This window comes from Mustela erminea, chromosome 13 (assembly GCF_009829155.1).
Source record: "Mustela erminea isolate mMusErm1 chromosome 13, mMusErm1.Pri, whole genome shotgun sequence".
In the NCBI taxonomy this organism is placed as follows: domain Eukaryota; kingdom Metazoa; phylum Chordata; class Mammalia; order Carnivora; family Mustelidae; genus Mustela; species Mustela erminea.
Genome location: NC_045626.1, coordinates 13,463,384 through 13,484,789, shown reverse-complemented (window position 1 = coordinate 13,484,789; position 21,406 = coordinate 13,463,384). Strand labels below are relative to the sequence as shown.

Genomic DNA, 21,406 nt, shown 5'->3' with positions numbered 1-21,406 from the left:
CTAAGAAATCAAGATTATGTTTATTGTCTTTTTACTACCCTTCTAAACTTTTGAGGATTAGGATGTATTTAAAATAGTAATAGAAAATAATTCGAGAACCTTGTATGTTGTGTTTTATTCTTTGAAGGTTTAAAATAAAGCTCTTCATGTTTCCCATAGTTACCTAGGTAAATCATATAAATGGGCTAATTATGGGAAGTTTTTGTAATTTTTTTTTTTTTTTTTGTGATTCCTTATAAGTTGAGGTATGGTCAGCTGTTTGGAATGGGTGAGTTTCCGAACATTGCATTGGTATAAGATAGTTTCTAAGGTCAGTTTTAGAACATCTGAATCTAGATTAATGTTTTTAATCAACCTTGTAGGGTTGTAGGGGAAAAGGTAGGTAGTTAAGTATTCTTGAATGCAGTAGAGAGGAATTAGGAGATTGTTTTGCTCTTAGAATCTGTTTATATTATAAAATTTAAACATTATTGGTATGTGTTATAAAGTGGGGCATCAACCCAGACCCCAGCTCCCAGGGAGGAGGTAGAAAAGCATTTTGAATCACTTTGTGTCTTAATAGGATTGTGTGGACATTGTCCTTTGTCACCTTGTCAAGTCATCTTGGCTAAGTTCTGTTTTTCACAGCGAAGGAAACTGAAACGTACCAGGTCTCTCTTATCAGTAGGAGAGAGGAGTAGTGGTGTGGATTCTTGATTTTAGAAGTTTTATTTTAGCATTTATTTATCAATGTGTGTGTATCTCATGGAAACTTCGCAAGCCTCCTTTTAATAAAAGCATCCCTTGGTGCTTCTGACTCAGCTGGAGCTGTAGTGCTGCCTGCCCTCATCAGCCTGATCTCCACACCCACAGCAGTATCCTTCACCTCTGACGCAAGTCACAATCTTTATTTATTTATTTATTTTCAGCATAACAGAATTCATTGTTTATGCTCGACACCCAGTGCTCCATGCAATCTGCGCCCTCCATAACCCACCACCTGGCTCCCCCAACCTCCCACACAAGTCCCAATTTTTATCTGAAGGAGGGAATGAATATTGTACCCTTTTGAGAGCCATTTATGGGGATTTGGGACCTTAGGCATTTTCAGATTTAAGATTTAGTCCTCCCAAGGCCTCCTGAGCCTCATGACAGATCATCATTTGTAATTTCTGTGAGGCCTACACTTGAATCAAACATACCATGAGACCCGCTGCCTGGCTTCATTGTTTTGAGAAGTTCAGCTGTTTCTCTTCACTCATGGTGTTTTATGCCTTAATGCTGTTGCCTTATGACATTATCCTTTGTGGAGAAGTATGACAAAAAGAAAGCCAGCTAGGAAAGCAGGTGATGAAAATTTTTCTTCAGGCAACCAAAGGGATGGTTTTTAGCCAGAAAATAGAAGTTGTAAGTAATTTTAAGATTGTTAAATGTGGCAGAAGCCTGACAGACCTGTGGACCTGAACAAGTCTACCATGCGCTGTAATAGAAATGACAGTAAAAAGTTAACGAAACTGTTACAGTGATTTTTTTCTAGCCAAGGAAAAAATTGCTCATCCAATGAGAAAGAAAAACGCAGGAGAGCGTTGAAAAGGCTCTTAAAGTATGGTCTGGTTATGCACGGAAAGACAAGACTGCCATTTCTGAAAGTAACAGATGGTGAAGACATTGGACTGACAGGTGAAGGTTGATTGGATGAAATCTCTCAAATGCATTTTCTTTGCCAAATGTGAAGTTAATAAGGGGAGGCCACACCAGCTAGCCATGGATCGCTCTTAAAACTGAGCTGAGGGAACTCGTAAATCAGTGAAGGGTTATGGTCTCTGTGAATGCAAGAGACCCACCTTTGAAGAAAATACCTTCTCTAAATATACATCCCAAGAAGAGACGTGAGCACTAGGTGTTCAGACAACTAAGGGGTAATTTTGATGATGGGATGGAGGGAAATCTAAACATGCCTGAGAGATGAATCAGGTTCCTTGTCAGGACGAGAGGGGAAGGAAGGAGGGACAAGGCAAGTCTAAAAGCAGAACCTCCTCTTCTGGTTCATTTCTTTCTTTCTTTTTTTTAAAATATTTTATTTATTTATTTGACAGAGATCACAAGTAGGCAAAGAGGCAGGCAGAGAGAGAGGAGGAAGCAGGCTCCCCGATGAGCAGAGAGCCCGACGCGGGGCTTGATCCCAGGACCCTGGGATCATGACCTGAGCTGAAGGCAGCGGCTTAACCCACTGAGCCACCCAGGTGCCCCTTCTGGTTCATTTCTAATTGCCTTTCTCATCCTTTCCCCAACTTGGTGCAGTTGCTTCTTTGGTTAAGGGTTAGCAACCAAAGGCTGATGATCACCAGCTTGAAAAGATGTTGTTAACCTTGGGCTGTACCTCAGTGGGTCTCGGGTGGTCCTCAGACCTGCAGCATCAGCAGAATCCCTAGGCCTCACCCAGAATTATTGAATCGGAAACTCTGGGTAGTGGAGCCCTGCACTCGACCTTGAGAAAGCCTTCCAGGCGATTTTGGTGCAGGCTGGTTAGAAGCCCTCTGCTGTGACTTGTCTTCATTCAGCATTTCCTTTTATAATTTTAATTTATTATAGTTTGTTATATATTATATACAGTGTACAGTCAGGGTAATCCTCTTTCTTACTCCGACTTCTCAAATTTTTTAAGTTCCTGGCTGATTTTATTATCATTTATATTAGAGTTTGCTTTGGTGGATTTTTAAGAAATTATTTTGGCCCTGTGTTTACAGAATCTGTAAGAATATGAAGGGCTAGCTCACATTTTCCAGGTCCATTTTATTTAATATTATAAGGGAAATTATAAGTTCCAGTGGTATTCAAGAATTTAGAGATTAGGGAAAGGTTCAAGGCATGACATTTCTCAGGGAAAAGGGTCTACAGTAATTTAAATAAACCCAATCAGACTGAGTGGCTGTCAGCAAGAAGCAAGATTTACTGGGCAGTTGACTTTATATATTTTGATCTGATACATTAATTAACCCTCCCCAAATCTATTTAGCAGCTGGTTGTCATTTCCATTAGCGAGAAGCAGCTTGTCCCAAATCTGCTTCGGAGCTCCTGCCGGGCTTGTTTAGCCTCTCAGCTGTGAGAGAAAATTCCCAGGTGCCCGCTCAGTGCCCAGGTCTCTAGACCTTGCTATGGGGTGGTTTAAATCCTTCTGCCAGCTCTTGGAATGACCGTAGGCAAGTAATTTAATTCAGTCTTTCTGTCACTGAAGGTAGTCAAGAAGGATTTAAGGATTTATATGCAATAAGAAACATGCTTTAGAGTTTTGTCAGTCTAAGCTCTAAGGTAGAGAGGTGGGGGTGAGGGTTGACTGTTTTCACTCATTCCTGACCATTTTCAGCTCCGGGGACATGGTAAATTCTCCCAGCAACTTATATACAGTGATCAGGCTTCCTTAGTTTTTGGTGCCCTATCACCATGAATAATTTCATTCTCTAAAGTTTTGGAAACTGCTTAATTTACTATTCTTATTCTTGGTTTTTTTGTTTGTTTTGTTTTGTTTTTGTTTTTTTGTTTTAACTATTTCTGGTTACGGTAGACCCTCACTAGTTTATATAAAGTTCTGTAAATTTGTAGATGATTTTAGGGAAATGGGGTTATTTAAGTAATACCATGTTCAGGTAAATAGAACTAAGTAAAGCCAACTTCATAAAGTTGTGTTAGTTATTGCCCCGCAACTTAATGGCTTAAAACACCATACATTTATTATTTCCTCCTTCTCTGAATCAGGAGTTCGGGAGTGGAGTGGCTGGGCTGGGTACTTCTGGCTCAGGTATCAGGAGGTGAGCATCAGTATGTCTTGGGGGTAGTGGTTCTCCGGGCCTGACTGGCGCTGGAGGATCTGCTTCCACTACGGCTCCATCACGTGGCTGGTGAAAAGAGACCCCAGTTGCTCGCCGGCTGTTGGCAGGAAATTTCAGTGCTTCACCTTGTTGGCCTTCCATAGGGTCTGCAGTGTGTCCTCCTGACATGGCGGCTGGTTTCCCCAGAGGAGTGATCCTAGAGAGAGCAAGGAGGAAGCTCTTTGCCCTCGACGACCTTCAGAAATTGCATCACTTCCCCGGAATTCTGTTTGTTAGACGTGAGCCTGCACACAAGAGGAGTGGAATTAGGCTCTGCCTTTTGAGGGAAAGAATTTAAAAGAATTTTGAGGACATATTTTTAAACTTCTGCAATGATAGACACGGTTATATATTTAGCAAAGACACGTGATTGGCAACAACCAAATTTGTACTTATTTCTTTGTTGTTTAAATGGTATTATAGTTAAAACAGGTGTTACTGCTACTTTATATGTATTCCTAAAAATTCTCATGTTCTCCAAAATTGTAAAATAAAAATAAACGGGTTTATGAGAAAATGCAGTTGGAGGGGGGCAGGACTATAAGTGCATGCGTCTTTATAACCAGAATACTAACAAAAGTAACGATGGGGCCTTGGGAGATAACCCAGATGGCCACGGGGGCATCCCAGTGTGGCTGGAAGTTGAATTTTAGTTTTAAAGGAATATTAAGCTGCATAGTAACAGAACTGAAATGCTGGCTTGTGGGCACTGAGATGGCGTATTTGCTGTGGACTTTTTCCTTTGCTATTAAAAGTTTTAATTCTAGACTAAATCTTTCTGAACCAATACAATATACATATTAAAGTGACACCATTCCCCTATTTACAATCATGTGTGCTAGTTGGTATTAATGAATTACAGTATTGTAGCAAACAGACTGTAGTTTCCCCTAAATAAGTAAATATTTCTCTTCTAATTATTTATTTAGTAAATTCCCTGCTGACAGACAAGACTGAAGGAGACTTCAGTCGCTTTGCTGTGGTCAGTCTCTGTCTCAGCTTGACATACTTGCTTTTGCTGTCTTTCCCCTCGGATGGAGTAAGACGTGCCTTAGACCTGTAGGAAATTAGCTTAACATTTCTAAAATAAAAGTCTTAACAACTGATCCAGCTTTGAACTGGTAGTCATTGGTTACTTGGTGTTGTCAGTATTTATTAAGGCATAGAACATTTGGAATTCCTCTGAATTGAGAAGCTTGAGAATGGCAGGGAGAGATCAGACTCATTCTTATGTCATAAAATAAGGAAGTTTGAGGCAGAGGAGGCTGCATCTGGGTGGCTGCCCAGGTATGCGGTGCGTTTTCATCTCCATACGCTCCAGAGCCCTATTTGTACACAGCAGGTCCTGAGGAGGGGTCTACTGGGACACCCGGAGGGGGAGGAGAGCAGACCACAAGGAGATTGAATCACTCAGAACAAGATGAGGAGGGGGATGATTCAGACTGGGATGTTTAGGGCTTTCCAAGGACAGACTGAGCTTACCATTAGGCTCCAGGACTATTCAGGCCCTTTGGGAATTTTTCTAATGAAAGAATAAAAAGCCTGACTCTGTTCATGTCTCCATACTCTTCAGTATATTTGTCCCTTCTGGAACGTGTAGTCCACTCTATCTGGTGATTTGTTCTGGGGCTTCCTCTCGGATTTTTGTGGTGCTGGGAGAATGGAAGGGCTATCTTTATGTACTTCTGTTGGCTTTTTGTTCAGTCTTTGGTGACCCACAGAGCTACATAAATGTGGCAGGTTAACAGGTGTCCTGGAAGCCACTCTTGGATGTGGCTAAATAAAATGTCTCCTTGTTTGCATTCATTAGTATGTATGTAAGTGTGTGTATGTGCGCACGCGCGCGCGTGTTCACACAGGCACGCTCCTGCCTATTTAGATTCCTCCTTAGTGTATGTTAGTTTCTTACATTTGTGGAAATTGGGTTTTCGGAAGTGGTAATCTTACACTTACCTTCTTCCCTATAAGGACAGTATCATGTAGAAAGGAGCTCTTGGACTGGGAGTCTGAGCATTTTTCTCTCTTGGTAAATGAACTTGTATGGAAGAGGGCAGACGAGTGACCGTGGTCTGACCATCATCACTGGCAGCCTTTGGCAAGTCCTGTGTGATCTGAAGTCTCCTGGTCTTCCTGCCTCTTGGTGGGACATTAGCATCTGGTGACGGAACAAGCCTGTGGCGTTCTCAGCTCCCTTGAGGAGGGTGTTAGCAGTGTTTCATTGTTTGCTGGGCACTAAGTTGAAGTTGCTGAACCGCTGTTATACTTCATTCTGGCTCAGTCCCAACAAAATTCTGTAATATGCAGAATCTGTTTTATAAAACATTTGATATACTGGGAGAAAGAGGAAGTGAAATTCAAACCTGCTGGTTTTGTTCTTTCTGCCCAAAGGTATGTATTGGGAGGGTTCCAACACTCTGGATCTTTTGAGATCTATTTTTGGTGCCGCTGCTCTTCCTGTTTCCTTTTCTAGTAGGTATTAGACATCTACCAAAACTACTTGGTATTTACGTGAAGTTTTAATATTCTTAAGAATACAGTGTCCCTTGAATATGTTTCTTCAGTTAGCCTTTGGCAACTAGACAAATTTCCAAATAAATACAACCCTTCTGGCTTGGGTCCTCTTCAAGGACACGTGTCTCTCATTAGTTTATTTGTGAGTGTGAGTTTCAGTACTTTTTGCTATTAGGCATTCAGCGTCTACAACTGGGACTGTTCCTTGTTTGTAACGCTGTCATACACGAATCACGGTGGTTCTCCCATCCAGTTGATAGGACTTGTCTAAATGTCAGTCTGCCAGATTCATTTCCATCTTGGAAACGAAGACTCTTAACGTCTTTCTCGGCGCTCTCCTTGTCTCCAAGTCTCAGTGCCTCTCTCACTGTCCCTGTGTTCCCTCCATGAGTCACATGCGTGACCACATACCATTCTTCCTAGATTGATGTTCAGTGTATCTTTGAGGACTAGAGGAGCATTTTCTTATTAGGAAAATTATTTATTTATTTATTTTTTGCCTCCTTAATAGTAAAAGTGTATTGCCTAACTGTAGGAGGAAGAACATCAGAAGTTAATTTCATTAAAACTGATAAGTTTCACTAAATGCTAGATCTTGAATGTTATTTTCCTATCTTAGTCTGTAATATTTTCTTCTTAGTGTACTTAAATTAACTCTGGCCATTTATAAAATCTTGAAGTCATCCCTTTTTTAAATGTAAAAAAAAATGTGAGGGATATAGAAGGAAATAAAACTTGGGTTATAACAGAAGACTTAAAATGGAAAAAACATTTCTTCATCTAAAATTAAACTGTGTCTGTGGAGTAGATGTGGTAGTTCTTAACCATAATTGTATTATTGCGGATTTCAGTCTCTCAATTGTAAATTAGACTGTTGCCCAAGAATTATTCTCTGTTGCCCTGGTAGTTTATCTGGTATGCCATTGAGTTGAAAAAAAGCCCAGTTCTAGGGTGCCTAGGTAGGCTCAGTCAGTTAAGTGTCTGCTTTTGACTCGGGTCATGATCCTGGGCTTCTAGGATTGAGTCCCGCGTGGGGCTCTCTGCCCAGCGGGGAGTCTGCTTCTCCCTCTCCCTCTGCTACTCTCTCCCTCCTCCTTTCTCTGTCAAATAAATAAATAAAATCTTAAAAATAAATAAATTTAGGGGCACCTGAGTGGCTCAGTCGTTCAGCGTCTGCCTTCAGCTCAGGTCATAATCCCCGGGTCCTGGGATCGAACCCCACATCGGGCTCTCTGCTCCATGGGGGGGCTGCTTCTCCCTCTCCCACTCCCTCTGCTGTGTTCCCTCTCTAGCTGTGTCTCTCTCTGTCAAATAAATAAATAAAATCTTTAAATTAATGAATTAACTAATTCATTAATTTAAAACACCCCGTTCTTTGGACTAAAATGTTTGCTTGTGTTTGTTTCAGGAAAACCTCACAGCTCTGGTAGCTCTGAGCGGATCCAGCTCTCAGGAATGTATAATGTCCGTAAAGGCAAAATGCAGTTGCCAGTGAACCGCTGGACCAGACGCCAGGTCATCCTGTGTGGGACCTGCCTCATAGTATCATCTGTGAAAGACAGCTTGACCGGAAAGATGCACGTTCTGCCACTAATCGGTGGAAAAGTAAGTTTAAAACAAAATACTAACAGGTGTCGCAGTGTCGTTGAGCTTACTTTGAGCCATTTCTGTAACACGGGGTTCGTGGTTTTCACTCATCTGTGGTCCACTTCAGTTCCTGCCGCGCTCTGCCTTGGACATCATTGTCGGGTGGTGGAGCCGTTGACGACAGTGCCGCTGGCCCGCAGGAGGCCCCGGTGATCTCACTTGGCTAGTCCATGACAGGCTGGAAAACAGAGCAACTAAAATTCAGTATTACGTTTTAGGCTGTAGGTGATGAATTATTCTTTATGAGTAGACATCTGTTGATAGCTTGAGTACGTACTGTGTGGTATAGTGTAATGATCCTGAAGTCCATGGGTTTAGGACCATTCAAGCACGTGTACCAAAGGTTAGACTCTCTCTTGCATGAATCTTTGATCCAGCTTTGGCACACCTATCTTTCTTTGTGCAGTGACCAGTGAAGTTAGCACTTTTTTTTTTTTTTTTTTTTTTTTTTTTTTGGAGAGAGGAAGAGAGAGCATGAACAGTGGGAGGGGCAGAGAGAGAGGGAGAAACAGACTCCCTGCTGAGTGTGGATTCCCAACCCTGCAAGGTTCTGTCCCAGGACACTGAGATCATGACCTGAGCCAAAGGCAGATGCTTAACTGACTGAGCCATCCAGGTGCCCCCAAATTAACATTTTTTAGTTTGTCAATTTAGCCAGTCATAATTTTTGAACCTGAAATGTTAGCTTGTTTCAGAGAAAAGTTGTGATATAGCTGATAGATATTACCCACATGACTAGCTGCTTTTCTTTGGGCATGATAATTATTTTATTCCTACATTTATAAAATAGAAAGAACCAGATTGCTTGGGAAAATCTTAACATTCTTTTTTTGCCAAATCAATTTATTAATACCTAAGTGTTGGTTGGAGTATCATTACCATAATTCTATGTTAGGATTTCCCGATTTTTAAATGATACGAAAGTCTCTTAATAAATGGGAAGGCAAATTTGGATAAAGAAAAGGGTTTTTGAAAACTGGGGACAAATTAAGCAAATATTTTCTTTACCATTTTTCTTCCTGAATGGGCATGGAAAGAAGGCAGAACACGGAGGGTATAAATAGAGGGGTTAAAACAACAACAACAACTTTTGTTAAAGTGAACTTTTTAAAATTGGCAAATGTTTCATCTTCTGGTTCCAGAGATTAGAAATGAATAAGGTAAAAATCAGATATGTGCAGTGGTAAATGGCTTCGTTATTCACCTGCTTTGTAGCAAATTCATTCTTCATTCATAGTTTAAATTAGTCTTTCCATATGTAAATAGCCCATGTCAGTTACCCATCCACCTCTCTGCTATTATGCATTCTAATCCTAAAAAGACTAATATTGGATCATTTTTAAAAGATTTTGGCCAGGCTGCCAGGTATATTTAGATCTATTTCAGTCACCTATTTTGAAACCATTACTTAACTTTTGTCTGAACAGTGAAGAATTAGTGGCATCTTATTACTGAAGATTTTGTCCTCTGGATTGAATTCTGAAAAGTTAGTCATCATTATTACTCCCACAGGTCATCATTAAAAATACATATTTAATGTTTGGTGCCCTGTTAGGTCAATAGTCTGTTTCTTTCTTCTCTATGATGTTAGGCATTTGCTAAGGCACATTTAATACAACTATTTATTAAATAATTTCTGTGGGGAAGCCACTTTGCTTGGTGTCCCAGAAATACCAAGGTGGGTAAGTCATCATTCCTGCCTTTGAATTGCTTATAATTTACTCTCCAGAGATGAAGGATGGGCACAATATCTGTTCTAAGAGAGAGGCAGGAAAGTAGTGCAGGAGATGAGTGAAAGGTGAGATTACATTTTCTTGTGGGGAATCAGGGAATTTTGTGATGAAGGAGCTAGCAATTACAGTAAAACTTGAAGGGTGAAAAGTCTCTTGACATATGAAGGAGATGGTCAGAAAGATTATTGTGCTCAGAGAAGCAGAGACAGGAAAGCAGTGGAATGTTCAGATAAGGTCAGAAGAACGAGTTATAATTAGCATTTTCATTCAGAGCTAGAGACTTGTTTCCCAGGCCTATTATTGGATAGACTTCTACCATTGAATAAATTGAAACAGCTTCCTTTTCTCACAGACCGACCTTGTAAAACATGTTTTGCACTATGCCTTTAAAAATAATTGAGCATGTTAAAAACCAGTCTTTTAAAACCTGTTCACCAAGTTCAGGAAAAATAACTCACTCTTTGCCGTCAGAGTTTTCATTAATGTTTATCTGTTCCTCTTTTCATTCTGCTGTTTCATTCTGTTAAAGGAAAAACTAAGAGTAAATGGAAGGTTTTTGTTTTTGTTTCTTAAATATATGAAGAAGAGCTAGAAATGAAGTGTGAGATAGACTGACTGTAACCCAGTAGTAATTGCTATAATCAAATCTGACACACCACTGGAGCGTGATCATTTGTTTTACATTTTCAAATGTCCAGTTCCAACTATGAAGTTAAATGAAGCGCTCTTCAAATTTAATTATTGGGAAATAATTATTTAACAGAGAAGTTTCTATTCATTGTACAAGTATTATGTTATATAATTTGTCCTTTAGAAGTTAACATAGATCATAATTTCTTAAATAATTTTCCTACTGATGGACATTTGGGTTGCTTCTAGTATTTTGTTATTATAAATAATGCTGCTGAAATAGTCTTATATTGATATGCCTCCTGGTATGCAAGTAGATTTTCTAGGGCAGTAGTTCTTAACTAGAGTTACTGTGCCCAAAAGGGACATTTGGTAATATGTGCAAGTGTTTTGATTGTGAAATTATTGAAATTTTCAAATTTGCTAAGTTATTCTATAATAACAAATCCCTCCCCAGATGTCAGTGACTTAACATAACGGCTTTTTTCTCATTCCCCTAAGTGCCCACTGTGGATTAGTGGAGATTTCTTTTTTCTCATAACTGTCCAGGGACCCAGCCTGATGGAGGCTCTGCTTTCTTAAAGCATTTGGAACATGCAACCTTCTTTTTGTGCTTGGGCAGGGGAAGAATGTCACTTCTGCTCGTGGCTCATTGGCCAGAACTAGTCGCATGACTTCACCTTAATTGCAGAGGGTCTGGAAAATGTGGAAAGTAGATGGTGTTTGGTTAATATTAATATATTTGGTGCAAAGGGAAACTATTGGCATTTATGGGGAAGGGGCTCAGAATAAAATGTCACAAAGTGTATTAGTGCTGCACCATGTACAGTGAGCTGTTTAATTCGAAACCCTGTGATAAATAACCTCGTTGAGAAATGCTGCTCTTACATGTGGACTTAGGAATGCAGTTACATGTACATGTAGGGCATATACACATGCTCCAAGATTATATTAAATTGTTTTCCAAAGTTGATGCACCATTTTACACTCACATCATTGTACAAGTGTTCCTGTTTCTCTACATCTTCACCAAATTTTATTGAGGTACAATTGACATACAGTAAACTGCTTTTTTTTTATAGTAATTTGATAACAGTACAGATAGCTAAATACACTCATTAAGCCATTGCCACAGTGAAGAAAATGATACACCCTCAGAAGTTTCCTTGTGCTCTTTTGTACCCCTTTCCTCCCACGCTTTCCTTCTCACGTTCCCCATCCTCTGGGAATCACTGGCCTGATTTCTGTTAATATTGATTAGTTTAAATGGTATTTTTAAAAAATTGTATTTTCTCTTTCATGAATAGAAATGCAGTTGTCTTTTGAGTATTGATTTTATATCTAGCCACCTTGCTAAATTTTCTTATTTATTCTAATATATCTGTAGATTGTTTAGAGTTTACTATGTAGCTAATCGTGTAATATTTAAATAATGACAATTTTCCTCCTCCTTTAATACGTTTTTTGTCTTACTGTAATGGCCAGAACTCTAGTATAGTATTGAATAGAAATAGTAGATATTTGTCTTCTCAGAGATCTTAAAAAGAGTGGTATATCATCATTTAACACTGAAGTTTGCCTTAGATGTTTGATAGATACCCTTTGTCAGCTAAGACAAAGTTGTTGTTTGTGTTCTTAGTTTGCTAGGAGTTTTTATCATGAATGATGAATCAGTGGTGAATGTTACCAAATGCTTTTTCTGCAGCTGTGGGATGATCATATGGTTTTCTTCTTTAACCTGTTAATGTGATTAAAGATTTTATAGTTCCAATAATGTTAAAGCATCTTGCCTTTCCTGAGGTAAATCCAGTTTGCTCTTTATAGTTTGTTCTTGATAGTTTAAAAAAATTTTTTAATTCAGTTAATTAACATATAATGTATTATTTTTTTTCAGGGGTATGGGTCTGTGATTCATCAATCTTATATAATACCCAGTACTCATTACAACACACACCCTTTCCAGTGTCCATCACCCAGTTACCCCAACCTCTCCACTCCGCTCCCCTCCAGCAACCCTCAATTTGTTTCCTAAGATTAAGAGTCAAAAGATTTTATCATTTATTTGAGAGAGCACAAGCCAGGGGCGGGGGAGGGGAGGCAGAGGGAGAAGCAGACTGCCCACTGAGCAGGGAACATGACCTGGGGCTCAATCCCAGGACCCTGAGATCATGACCTGAGCTGAAGGCAGCTACTCAACCAACTGAGCCACCCAGGCGCCCCTTGATGTATGTATTTTTTTTTTTTTTTTTTTTTTTTGTATTTCTGGGTTCTACATGTCTGTATTTTTTTTCCCCAGTATTTCTGGATCCTGATGCAACATTTTGTTCAAGATAAGTGTTCGTAACTGAGACTGGCCTCAAATTTTCCTTTCTGTTACTTCTCTGATGATCTGTTCTTGGTTATAAAATATGTTACGGTATTTTATTTCATTTTTTTGTTTGGTGGATGAGTTTGCACAAGTTTGGAAAGATCTGTTTCATGGAATTTTGGTAGAATTCATCTATAAAACCATATGGGTGTGATATTTCTTGAGAAAAAAAATTTAATACTCAGTTTCTTTAATGGTTATAGGACTATGTAGGCCTTCTAGTTTTTTTGTGTTTGTGAGTTAGTGTTAGTAAAATACATTTTCCTAAGATTTTGGCACAAAATTGCTTAAAATGTTCTTTTAAATCTCTGCTTAATCTGTAGTCTTGTCTCTCTTACATTATTAATGATGTTTGTATCAATATCTTTGTTATGATTTCATTAACCTATATCAGTCAACCTTTGATTTTGTTAGCCTTTTCAAAGAACCAGTATTTTATTAATGTTCATGTTCTCTGTTGTATATTTGGTTTCCATTTCACTAATTTCTGCTTTTTATTATCACCTTTATTCTACTTTGAGTTTATTCAGTTTTTGGTATGGTATTTTTCCCCCTAGGCTCTTTTTTTTTTTCTCTCTCTCTCTCTTTTCTTCTTCTTCCTCTTTTTTTTTTTTTTTTTAAAATTAACATATAACGTATTATTTGTTTCAGGGGTACAGGTCTGTGATTCATTAGTCTTACACAGTTCTAGAACTCACCATAGCACATACCCTCCCCAGTGTCCATCACCGAGCCACCCCCATCCCCAGGTTCTTGATACACATATCAATGAAAACAATTTTCTGCCTTCTTTTCTAATATGAGTATTTAAAATTATAACATTTCCCCTATGTATTGCTTTCATTGCATTCCATAAATTTTGATATGTAGTACTTTCTTAATGGTTTAGTTCTAAGAATATCTAAATTTTTTTTAACTTATTTAGAAGTATGTTACTGGTTTTCTAAGTATACTTGGGTTTTAAATTATTGACATCTAACTTCTAATTGCATTTTGGTCCTAGAGCATAGTCTGCGATACTCATCTTTTTGAAAATTTTTTGTACTTCCCTTGTGACCAGTGATCATTTTTGTAAGTGAAGCATAGGAGCTTGTGTGGTGTCATGTTACATTATTATCTAGACTTTTAAGATTTTTTTTTTTTTTTTTTTTTTTTTTTTGTCAGAGAGAGAGAGAGCGTGAACACAGGCAGACAGAATGGCAGGCAGAGGCAGAGGGAGAAGCAGACTCCCTGCCGAGCAAGGAGCCCGATGTGGGACTCGATCCCAGGACGTTGGGATCATGACCTGAGCCGAAGGCAGCTGCTTAACCAACTGAGCCACCCAGGCGTCTTCCTCCTTAGGAGGAATTTACTGGGAGTGGAAATTTGATTTGACTGTATGACTGCCTTATTAGAACTTGAAGGGCCAATTAGGACTCTTGGTAGGGTTTTATTTCATGTTAATCTCAATTTCATGTTAAATTTTTAAAAACTTAACATGCTTGAAGTCTTTTTCCGAAAGATTGTAATTCAGAGTAATAGAAAAGTTCCTTAAAGTAGAAAACTTATCTGGAATAAAAATCCTTAAGTAAAATATTAAGTACAGCTCCGCCCAAAGGAAGAAAGAACCTTAGCACCCTGTTGTGACGATAGAGAAAGATAGGAAGGGAGTCTGTTCCAATTTAAACAGGAAGAAGAGAATTTCGTTCTTGTGGGGAAATCTAAAGATAAAACTCCCCGTTTTCTATTTCCTCGTAATTCAGATTGGTTAGTCAGACTCAGGATCTTAACACATTTTAAGTGTTAAGAGGAACGTGTGTAGGGAAAGCTGCAAATCTCTTCAGGCTCAGTGGCCCAAGGTATGGTTCATGAACTATGTACATGGTCTGTTTTCCTGACTCTTTTTGTCTCTCTTTGATTTTATAGGTAGAAGAAGTGAAAAAGCACCAGCACTGTTTAGCATTTAGCTCCTCTGGACCCCAAAGCCAGACTTACTACATTTGTTTTGATACATTCACAGAGTATTTAAGGTGGCTTCGACAAGTTTCCAAGGTAAGTGCTTACCTGAGAACATTGTTCAGCTTTTAGCTGGCTGCAGTTTCTCTCTGCTTTACCCAATTCCAGAATGTAGTATTATACTTTTTTTAAGATACTGCTAGTAGTTTGCACTTCTTAGTTCTGTCAAAGCTCATTTTGGCTGAAGAGTAGCCAATGAAAAATTTCCGAAATGTTTCATTTGTTAGGTTTTTTTATCCTAAGGGGAAAGAAAACAGATCAGTGAGTAGATTAACATTACTGTCTTAATGTTAGAGGTAAGGAACATCAGCTAAGAATATTTAAGGGGCTGACCCAGGGTAGAACAACTGTAAAACCACAAAATACCCAAAGAATTATTACAAATTTCCCCTCTTCCTCTATTTTTTTCATATAAGTGGTTTATTCTGTGCCATCTCCTTTTCACCTGTTCAGCTTCTGCCTTTCAGATGGCTTACTTTCTTTTCACATCTTTATTATTTTGACCATTTTATAGTCCCCTAATTAAATAAGATTACCATGAGCAATGAAACAGTATACTTGTTTGTGTGTGTGTATGTGTGTGTGTGTGTGTGTGTGTGTGTGTGTGTGTGATGGAAGCTAGAGTAACACGATGAATAAGATAAATAAGTGTTGGTATTTCAGGTACTTTGTGTGAAGATGGTTTTACACCACATTTATAGAACTGTGTGTAAAATGGGTGGATTATAGTATTTGGTGCCTTGGTTTTGGGTGTGTTTATGAAATTATGAAACCTCTCTTGGGTGTAGAACCATTACTTTGGAATTTGCTTTCATATTTTTGAATTTGCTATCCAAGTTTAGTATGATTCAGACTGCTGTATGATGATGTAATTATTTATCAAGTGAATGAATAGGACATAACTTTGTAAAACAGTTAATAGAAAATTCAAGAATAACGTCTAGAAAGACATTCTGAAATACTGGCCATGCTTGAATTATCAGGTAAAAACTGTGTCCTCTGATGATGCCATACACTTAAAAATATTAGTTTCCCCTCCTTTCAGAGAAGCAGCAATGGGCAGAATTTGAATTAATAGGACTCAGAGGATTCTCCTACCCTGGTAGGCAAGTGAAAGGGCAGCACCCTGCTAGAGAACATGGGAAAGATGACATTTCTTCTGCAGACGTCCTTGTAGAGTTAATGTGGTATTAGAGGCAATAAGTACATCTGTCTAGTCGTTTTAAAATTACTTTTGTGGTTACAAATGTGAGGAGACAAGTATTAAAGAATACTGTGCTTTTATATTTAAGTGTTTGCATGGGTTTAAGGCAGTAAGTCAACAGCCTACACTCTGCTTTATTCAGAATAAAATGCCAAAATGTGGTCAAAGTGCATTAAATTTCTTTCTATATGAAGATGTTGATTTTTTAAAATAAACTTTTTATTTTGGAATAATTTTCTGTTTACAAAAAAGTTGTAAAGATAGTACAGGGAGTTTCCACATAGCCCCACCCAGTTTCCCAAGCATCTCCATTACCATGATAGATTTGCCAAAGCTAAGAAACCAATATTAACACATTACTCTGAACTATCAAACTCCAAGATTTATTTGGATTTTACTAGTTTTTCCATTAATGTCTTTTTCTATTTCCAGGGTTTAATCCAGGGTACCGCATTGCATTTGACTGTCATGTCTCCTTTGTCTCCTCTGGTCTGTGAGAGTTTTTCAGTCTTCCTATGTTTTTTTAATGACCTTGACAGTTTTGAAGAGTATTGCTCAGGTATTTTGTAGAATGTCCAATATGGAGATGTTTTGATCTTTTAAATCAAATGCAGTGTCATAGTGACCTGTTTTGCATTCTTTTTGGAACAGGTCAGAGGTATAAATTCTTAAAACATGGATAAAGATCTAAATAAATATATGTAAATTATTGAGCTTACCAATGACACATTGTTTTGATTGAAACAATAATAAAAAAAGATTAATAGGTATTAAGTTTAATAGTCTTTTATATTAAACATCCACACAATTGATAAGTCACTGTTCTAAAGCTAGCAAGCATTTATTAAGCACCTACTGTATGTCACTTATGTGTTCTATGTCCTGGATATAGCAGAGAATAAGTCTAATTACCCTCTCTTGGAAGCACTTACTTTGGGGGAAAACAAATGATAAATAAGTAAATGCACAAAGAAAACATCAAATAATCACAGTGCTGTAATACAAGTTATTATGGCAGAGAATAATGGAGGAGGAATAATTCTTTCTGAGGAGGGACGTTTAAACTGGAACTTCAAGGAAAGGAGTATTTGAAGATGTTATGGGAGTTTTTTGAAGATGTCATGGGAGGAATTCTCCAGCAGAGAAGAGGGTGTGAGAGGGCTGAGACTGGACCAAGGGATGTGCAGTCAGGGAAGGCAGGGGTCTTACGTTATGGACCAGGGTAAAGAGTCTGGATCCTATTCTTGACACGGTGGCAAGCCATTAAAAGAGCTGTCTTCCGGAAAGTTGCGTCATCTGACATCGCTGTTGTGGAGGATGAGGAGGGAGGGAGGCGGGGTTTGGCTGGTGGGAGGCTCCTGTGGCTTTTAGGCAAGAGATGAGAGAAGAAACCGAAAAAAGTGGATAGATGTGTTTTGGGATGTGTTTTGAAGATTGAGTGACAGGATTAATGATAGTTACATACCAAGCATGAGGAAAAGGTTGGAATAAAAAATGGCTTCTAGGTTCTGCTTTGAATGAGGAGGTAAATGGTAGCCTCAGTCAGAAACCATAGCACTAATTAGACTTTTTATATTGGCACCTTTAAAACAATGGCCAAACACAGTTTTTTAACTTCAAAGAGTTTGTTTCTAGAGAGACAGCAAAGAGGTGAGGCAGAAGAGGTGGATTATAAAATGTCTCTTTAATGGGGTGTGGACATTGTTGATTTCTAACTTGTGGTTGGTGATCGTAAAGGTCACGTGTTAGCTTGGTTAGTAGTCTTCACTGTTGCCGGTTGGGCGATAGACCATCTCCAGGGTCTGATAGGAGAGTGTGTCTGGAACGAGGTGCTCTCTCTCTCTCTGATCATCCAAACCATGAACAGACTCAGGGCCAGGCCTCTCAGGAGGAGAAGGCGGAGGCTAGGAGGAGAACTGTGACCGAGAAGGTGATGGTGACGGGGTGGACGACTGGTGGTGTCCGTTTCCTCTTCACCGATGGTCGTACGGCCGTTAGAGAGGGACGGATGTGTCATGCAGCCGCAAGCAGAAGATCATTCACAAGTGTACACGGACACAGCGAGGCTGCAGCTTGCGTTTCACACAAGGGTGGGTGGGTGCTTCCAGGAGGGAATATAAGCTAATTACCTTAAATTACTAGTATTATTAAGTAGTTAACTAGTAGTTGGCTGGTATTAGTAAGAATGAATTCAAATTAGAATCTGAACTTCCTTTCCCTTCAGTAAGGCTCTGAATGTTTGCAGAAGCCAAATAGTGTGGGAGTAAGGAGTTTGGGTTTCAAACTAAGGCAGATGTAGATTCTGCCATTCACTGGCCCTGACACTGTCGAAGCTTCTAAAGTTTAGGCCTTTTCATTTGGTAAAGGGAATAGGAATAGTCCTTACCTCTTAGGGCTTAGGTCAAATATGTGCATGGTAGACTTATCCTGACACATCTAGGTTGTGTGTATGAGAATGAATAAATAAATACATGAAACAGTTTCATGGCCATCATTCCTGCTGTTATCACCAATTGGCCAGACAATCTTTTTAAAGTACTACCTGTTTTTATATTTATTTTAAGCAGATAAAGACACACATATGCTTGGTTTATCGGAACAAAGGACTTTTTGCTGTTCTTAACAGCCATAGCAGCCTTTTGGGGTAACAGAACTTGGGATGGCAGACACTGGGGAGAACGGTTTCTTCCTGAAAAGTCAGGGGTCAGGGACAGAGGGCAGAACATCTTGCTAAATGTATATTTTAGGTACACTGCCTTTCCTTTCTCCATTCTTAAACACCAGATACACATTTCAAAAGTTTTTAGAAGTTGTTATGGTTAGTGAATTAAAGGAGAAATGAGTTATAAGGTGCTGGTTGTAGAGCTTAGATATTATGTAAGAAATCAGGGTGAGAGCTCCCTATTTGGATATGGATCCCATATAAAACAGCCATGCTCTTCTTTAAACTTCATCTATTAAGGGTGGTCCTGTGATCTGATCTTTTTCTTTAATCCAGCATCCTGGGAGAGCAGGTTGGGGCTACTGGCGAGAGGATGCTGAAAAGCTCGGTCCGTCGGGGAGTATGTGCTTGTGGGGAATTTGGAGTGGCCAGAACTGACTCTTACGAGCTACTGTACTTCCAGCTTCTGTTGCCTCCGCCTCTGTTCTTCCTCATGTCTGCAAGCATCAGGAAGTTACGCAGTTTAGTCATTCAAGGTTATGTGGAGACTTTCTTTTTCTTTTCTTACTGAGAAACGCAGCATAGAATGGATTGTCTGTACATCCTAATGTTTATTTTTTTCTCTTTATTAATTATCTTTTAATCTTTTTTAAAATTTAAGTTCAAATTATTAACATATAATGTGTTGTTAGTTTCAGAGGTACAGACTGATTCATCAGTCTTCTGTAACACCCAGTGCTCATCACATCACGTGCCCTCCTTAGTGTCCATCACCCTGTTACTCTGTCCCCCACCCTCAGTTTGTTTCCTAAAGTTAAGAGTCTCTTACGGTTTGTGTCTCTCTCTGATTTTGTCTTGTATTATTTTCCCCTCTTTTTCCTATGATCTTCTGTTTTGTTTCTTAAATTCACACGGGAGTGAGATCATTTGATAATTGTCTTTCTCTGATTGATTTATTTTGCTTAGCAGTAATATCCTCTAGTTCCATCCACATTGCAAATGGCAAGATTTCATTTTTGTTTGATGGCTGAGTAGTATTCCATTGTACATATACCCCACATCTTCTTTATCCATTCATGTGTCGCACATCTTAATGTTCAAATGAGATTCATTTTGATAAGAATCTGAAAGAAAAACAGCAGAAAGAAATATCTGAGTTTCTGATTTTTAATGACCATCCCCACCTCATTCTGGGTAGGAGGACAAAGAGAACCAATTCCGATGATTTTTAAATTAAAAGGAATTAGATAATTAATTTAAAAGGGAAATCCTTTATTTTCAGTTTATGCTTCTGGACTTAGTGAAAAGAGAAGTGTTAATCTTCTAATTTGTTTCATTTGATTTTGGGAAAATTTATAAAGTTTATAAATTTATAAGAATTTATATTAGTTAGATATGTTCTACCAAGATAGGCCTTTATATACTTATTATTTTTAAAATTTAATCCTAGCACTTACTGTTGCTTGCAAAAGTAATACCCAAGGCACTTCTTTGGAGTTTTTGTTTTGGGTGGGCGTTAGCGGTAGTTACTGTGAAGGAAACAGCTCCTTTGGGAGGATTACGATATTGATTGTAAAGTCATCCCCAAAACATTAACGCATGACATGCTTTAAAAATTCGGTAAACACCCCCTTGTATGCAGTGTAAAAAAGGGCTCTGTTGGCTCAGCACGGGTGCACGTCTTCAGTATGTTTTCTGAGCAGTGGGAGGAAGGCTGGGCTTGGTGGTGGAGAGAGGAAGGGGAGCTGCGGAAGAACTCCCACCAAACACACGGGTGACATCATAGAAACGCTGACCTTGACGTCTATCTTTGTGGCCCACTTTTTGGAAGGCATTAGTTTTGGACATGTTGATTCATCCTGTGAATTCTTTTCGCAGATAGTCTTTATGCGAGTCTATAGCCTGAGCATACTTGATTTTTTATTAAACCTTAGTTACTTCTACAGCACTGTATTGTCCCAGTTTACAGTCTGTTTCTTTATTTCAGAGAAGACTTAAAAAGTGGGGATTCGGATCATGGATTGGGTGTTGTGCATGAATGTGTTTCTGACTTTTTATTATGCAAAATGTCAGATGTTTAGAAGCGGACATAATAGTGTAGTAGCAGCTGCATACCTGTGACCCACCTTCTGTAATTATCGACCGTGAGCACTTGTGTTATGCATGTATGTTATATGGCCCTTCCTGACTAACTCACACCCATCGGGCAGCATAGCTTGTGTACGCGTCTCCCTCCGTGTTGATCAGGGGCTGACCTGCTGGCATTTTCCAGGGGCTGTGGCTACCATAGGGACTCTCTCTCCTGTCTTTCTTCCAGTATTAACTGTAGTATAATATTTATTCAAAGCCTCTTGTTTTTTGTTTTGTTTTGTTTTTGTCACTGCAGTGAACTTTTTGGTTGCCTCGATATATTGGGTTCCCTCCTAATACAAATAGTGTAGGCCATTCAGGGCCACATTTCATGCTGAATTAAAGATCACTTGAAGTAATGAGTAAATATCACCCCTTTAAATAAGAATAAAGTATATGGTGAATCTCAAATGAACTTTTGCTTTCATGTGCTTAAAAAGAGTGTTTTTTTCACTCCAGGATTTCACTCCAGGAATACTTCCCTAACTACTTGAGTCCAGTCATTCTAATGTAATAGGATTAAGGTTTCCAACAGGAAGATTTGTGTCTTTAGACAGAGCTGCAAGGAACCCTGTGAGATTACGTAGCCATCTTTTACACATTATTTGCCTCTTAATTTGAAGTGTAGATTAGGGAGTATGCTGCTTTTTGTCAGCATGATTTGAAACCTGTCTTTTAGGG

At 38.8% G+C, this 21,406-nt stretch overlaps 1 protein-coding gene across 1 annotated transcript in view; it reads left to right on the top strand.

Annotated features, from left to right (window-relative positions):
* PHLPP1 (PH domain and leucine rich repeat protein phosphatase 1) overlaps positions 1 to 21,406 on the top strand; it is a 206,478-nt gene that overhangs the window by 95,174 nt on the left and 89,898 nt on the right. The window contains exons 2-3 of the mRNA XM_032311375.1: positions 7,765 to 7,961; positions 14,640 to 14,765. Of these exons, the coding sequence (XP_032167266.1) occupies positions 7,765 to 7,961; positions 14,640 to 14,765 (323 nt within the window). The remainder of the gene's footprint in view (positions 1 to 7,764; positions 7,962 to 14,639; positions 14,766 to 21,406) is intronic.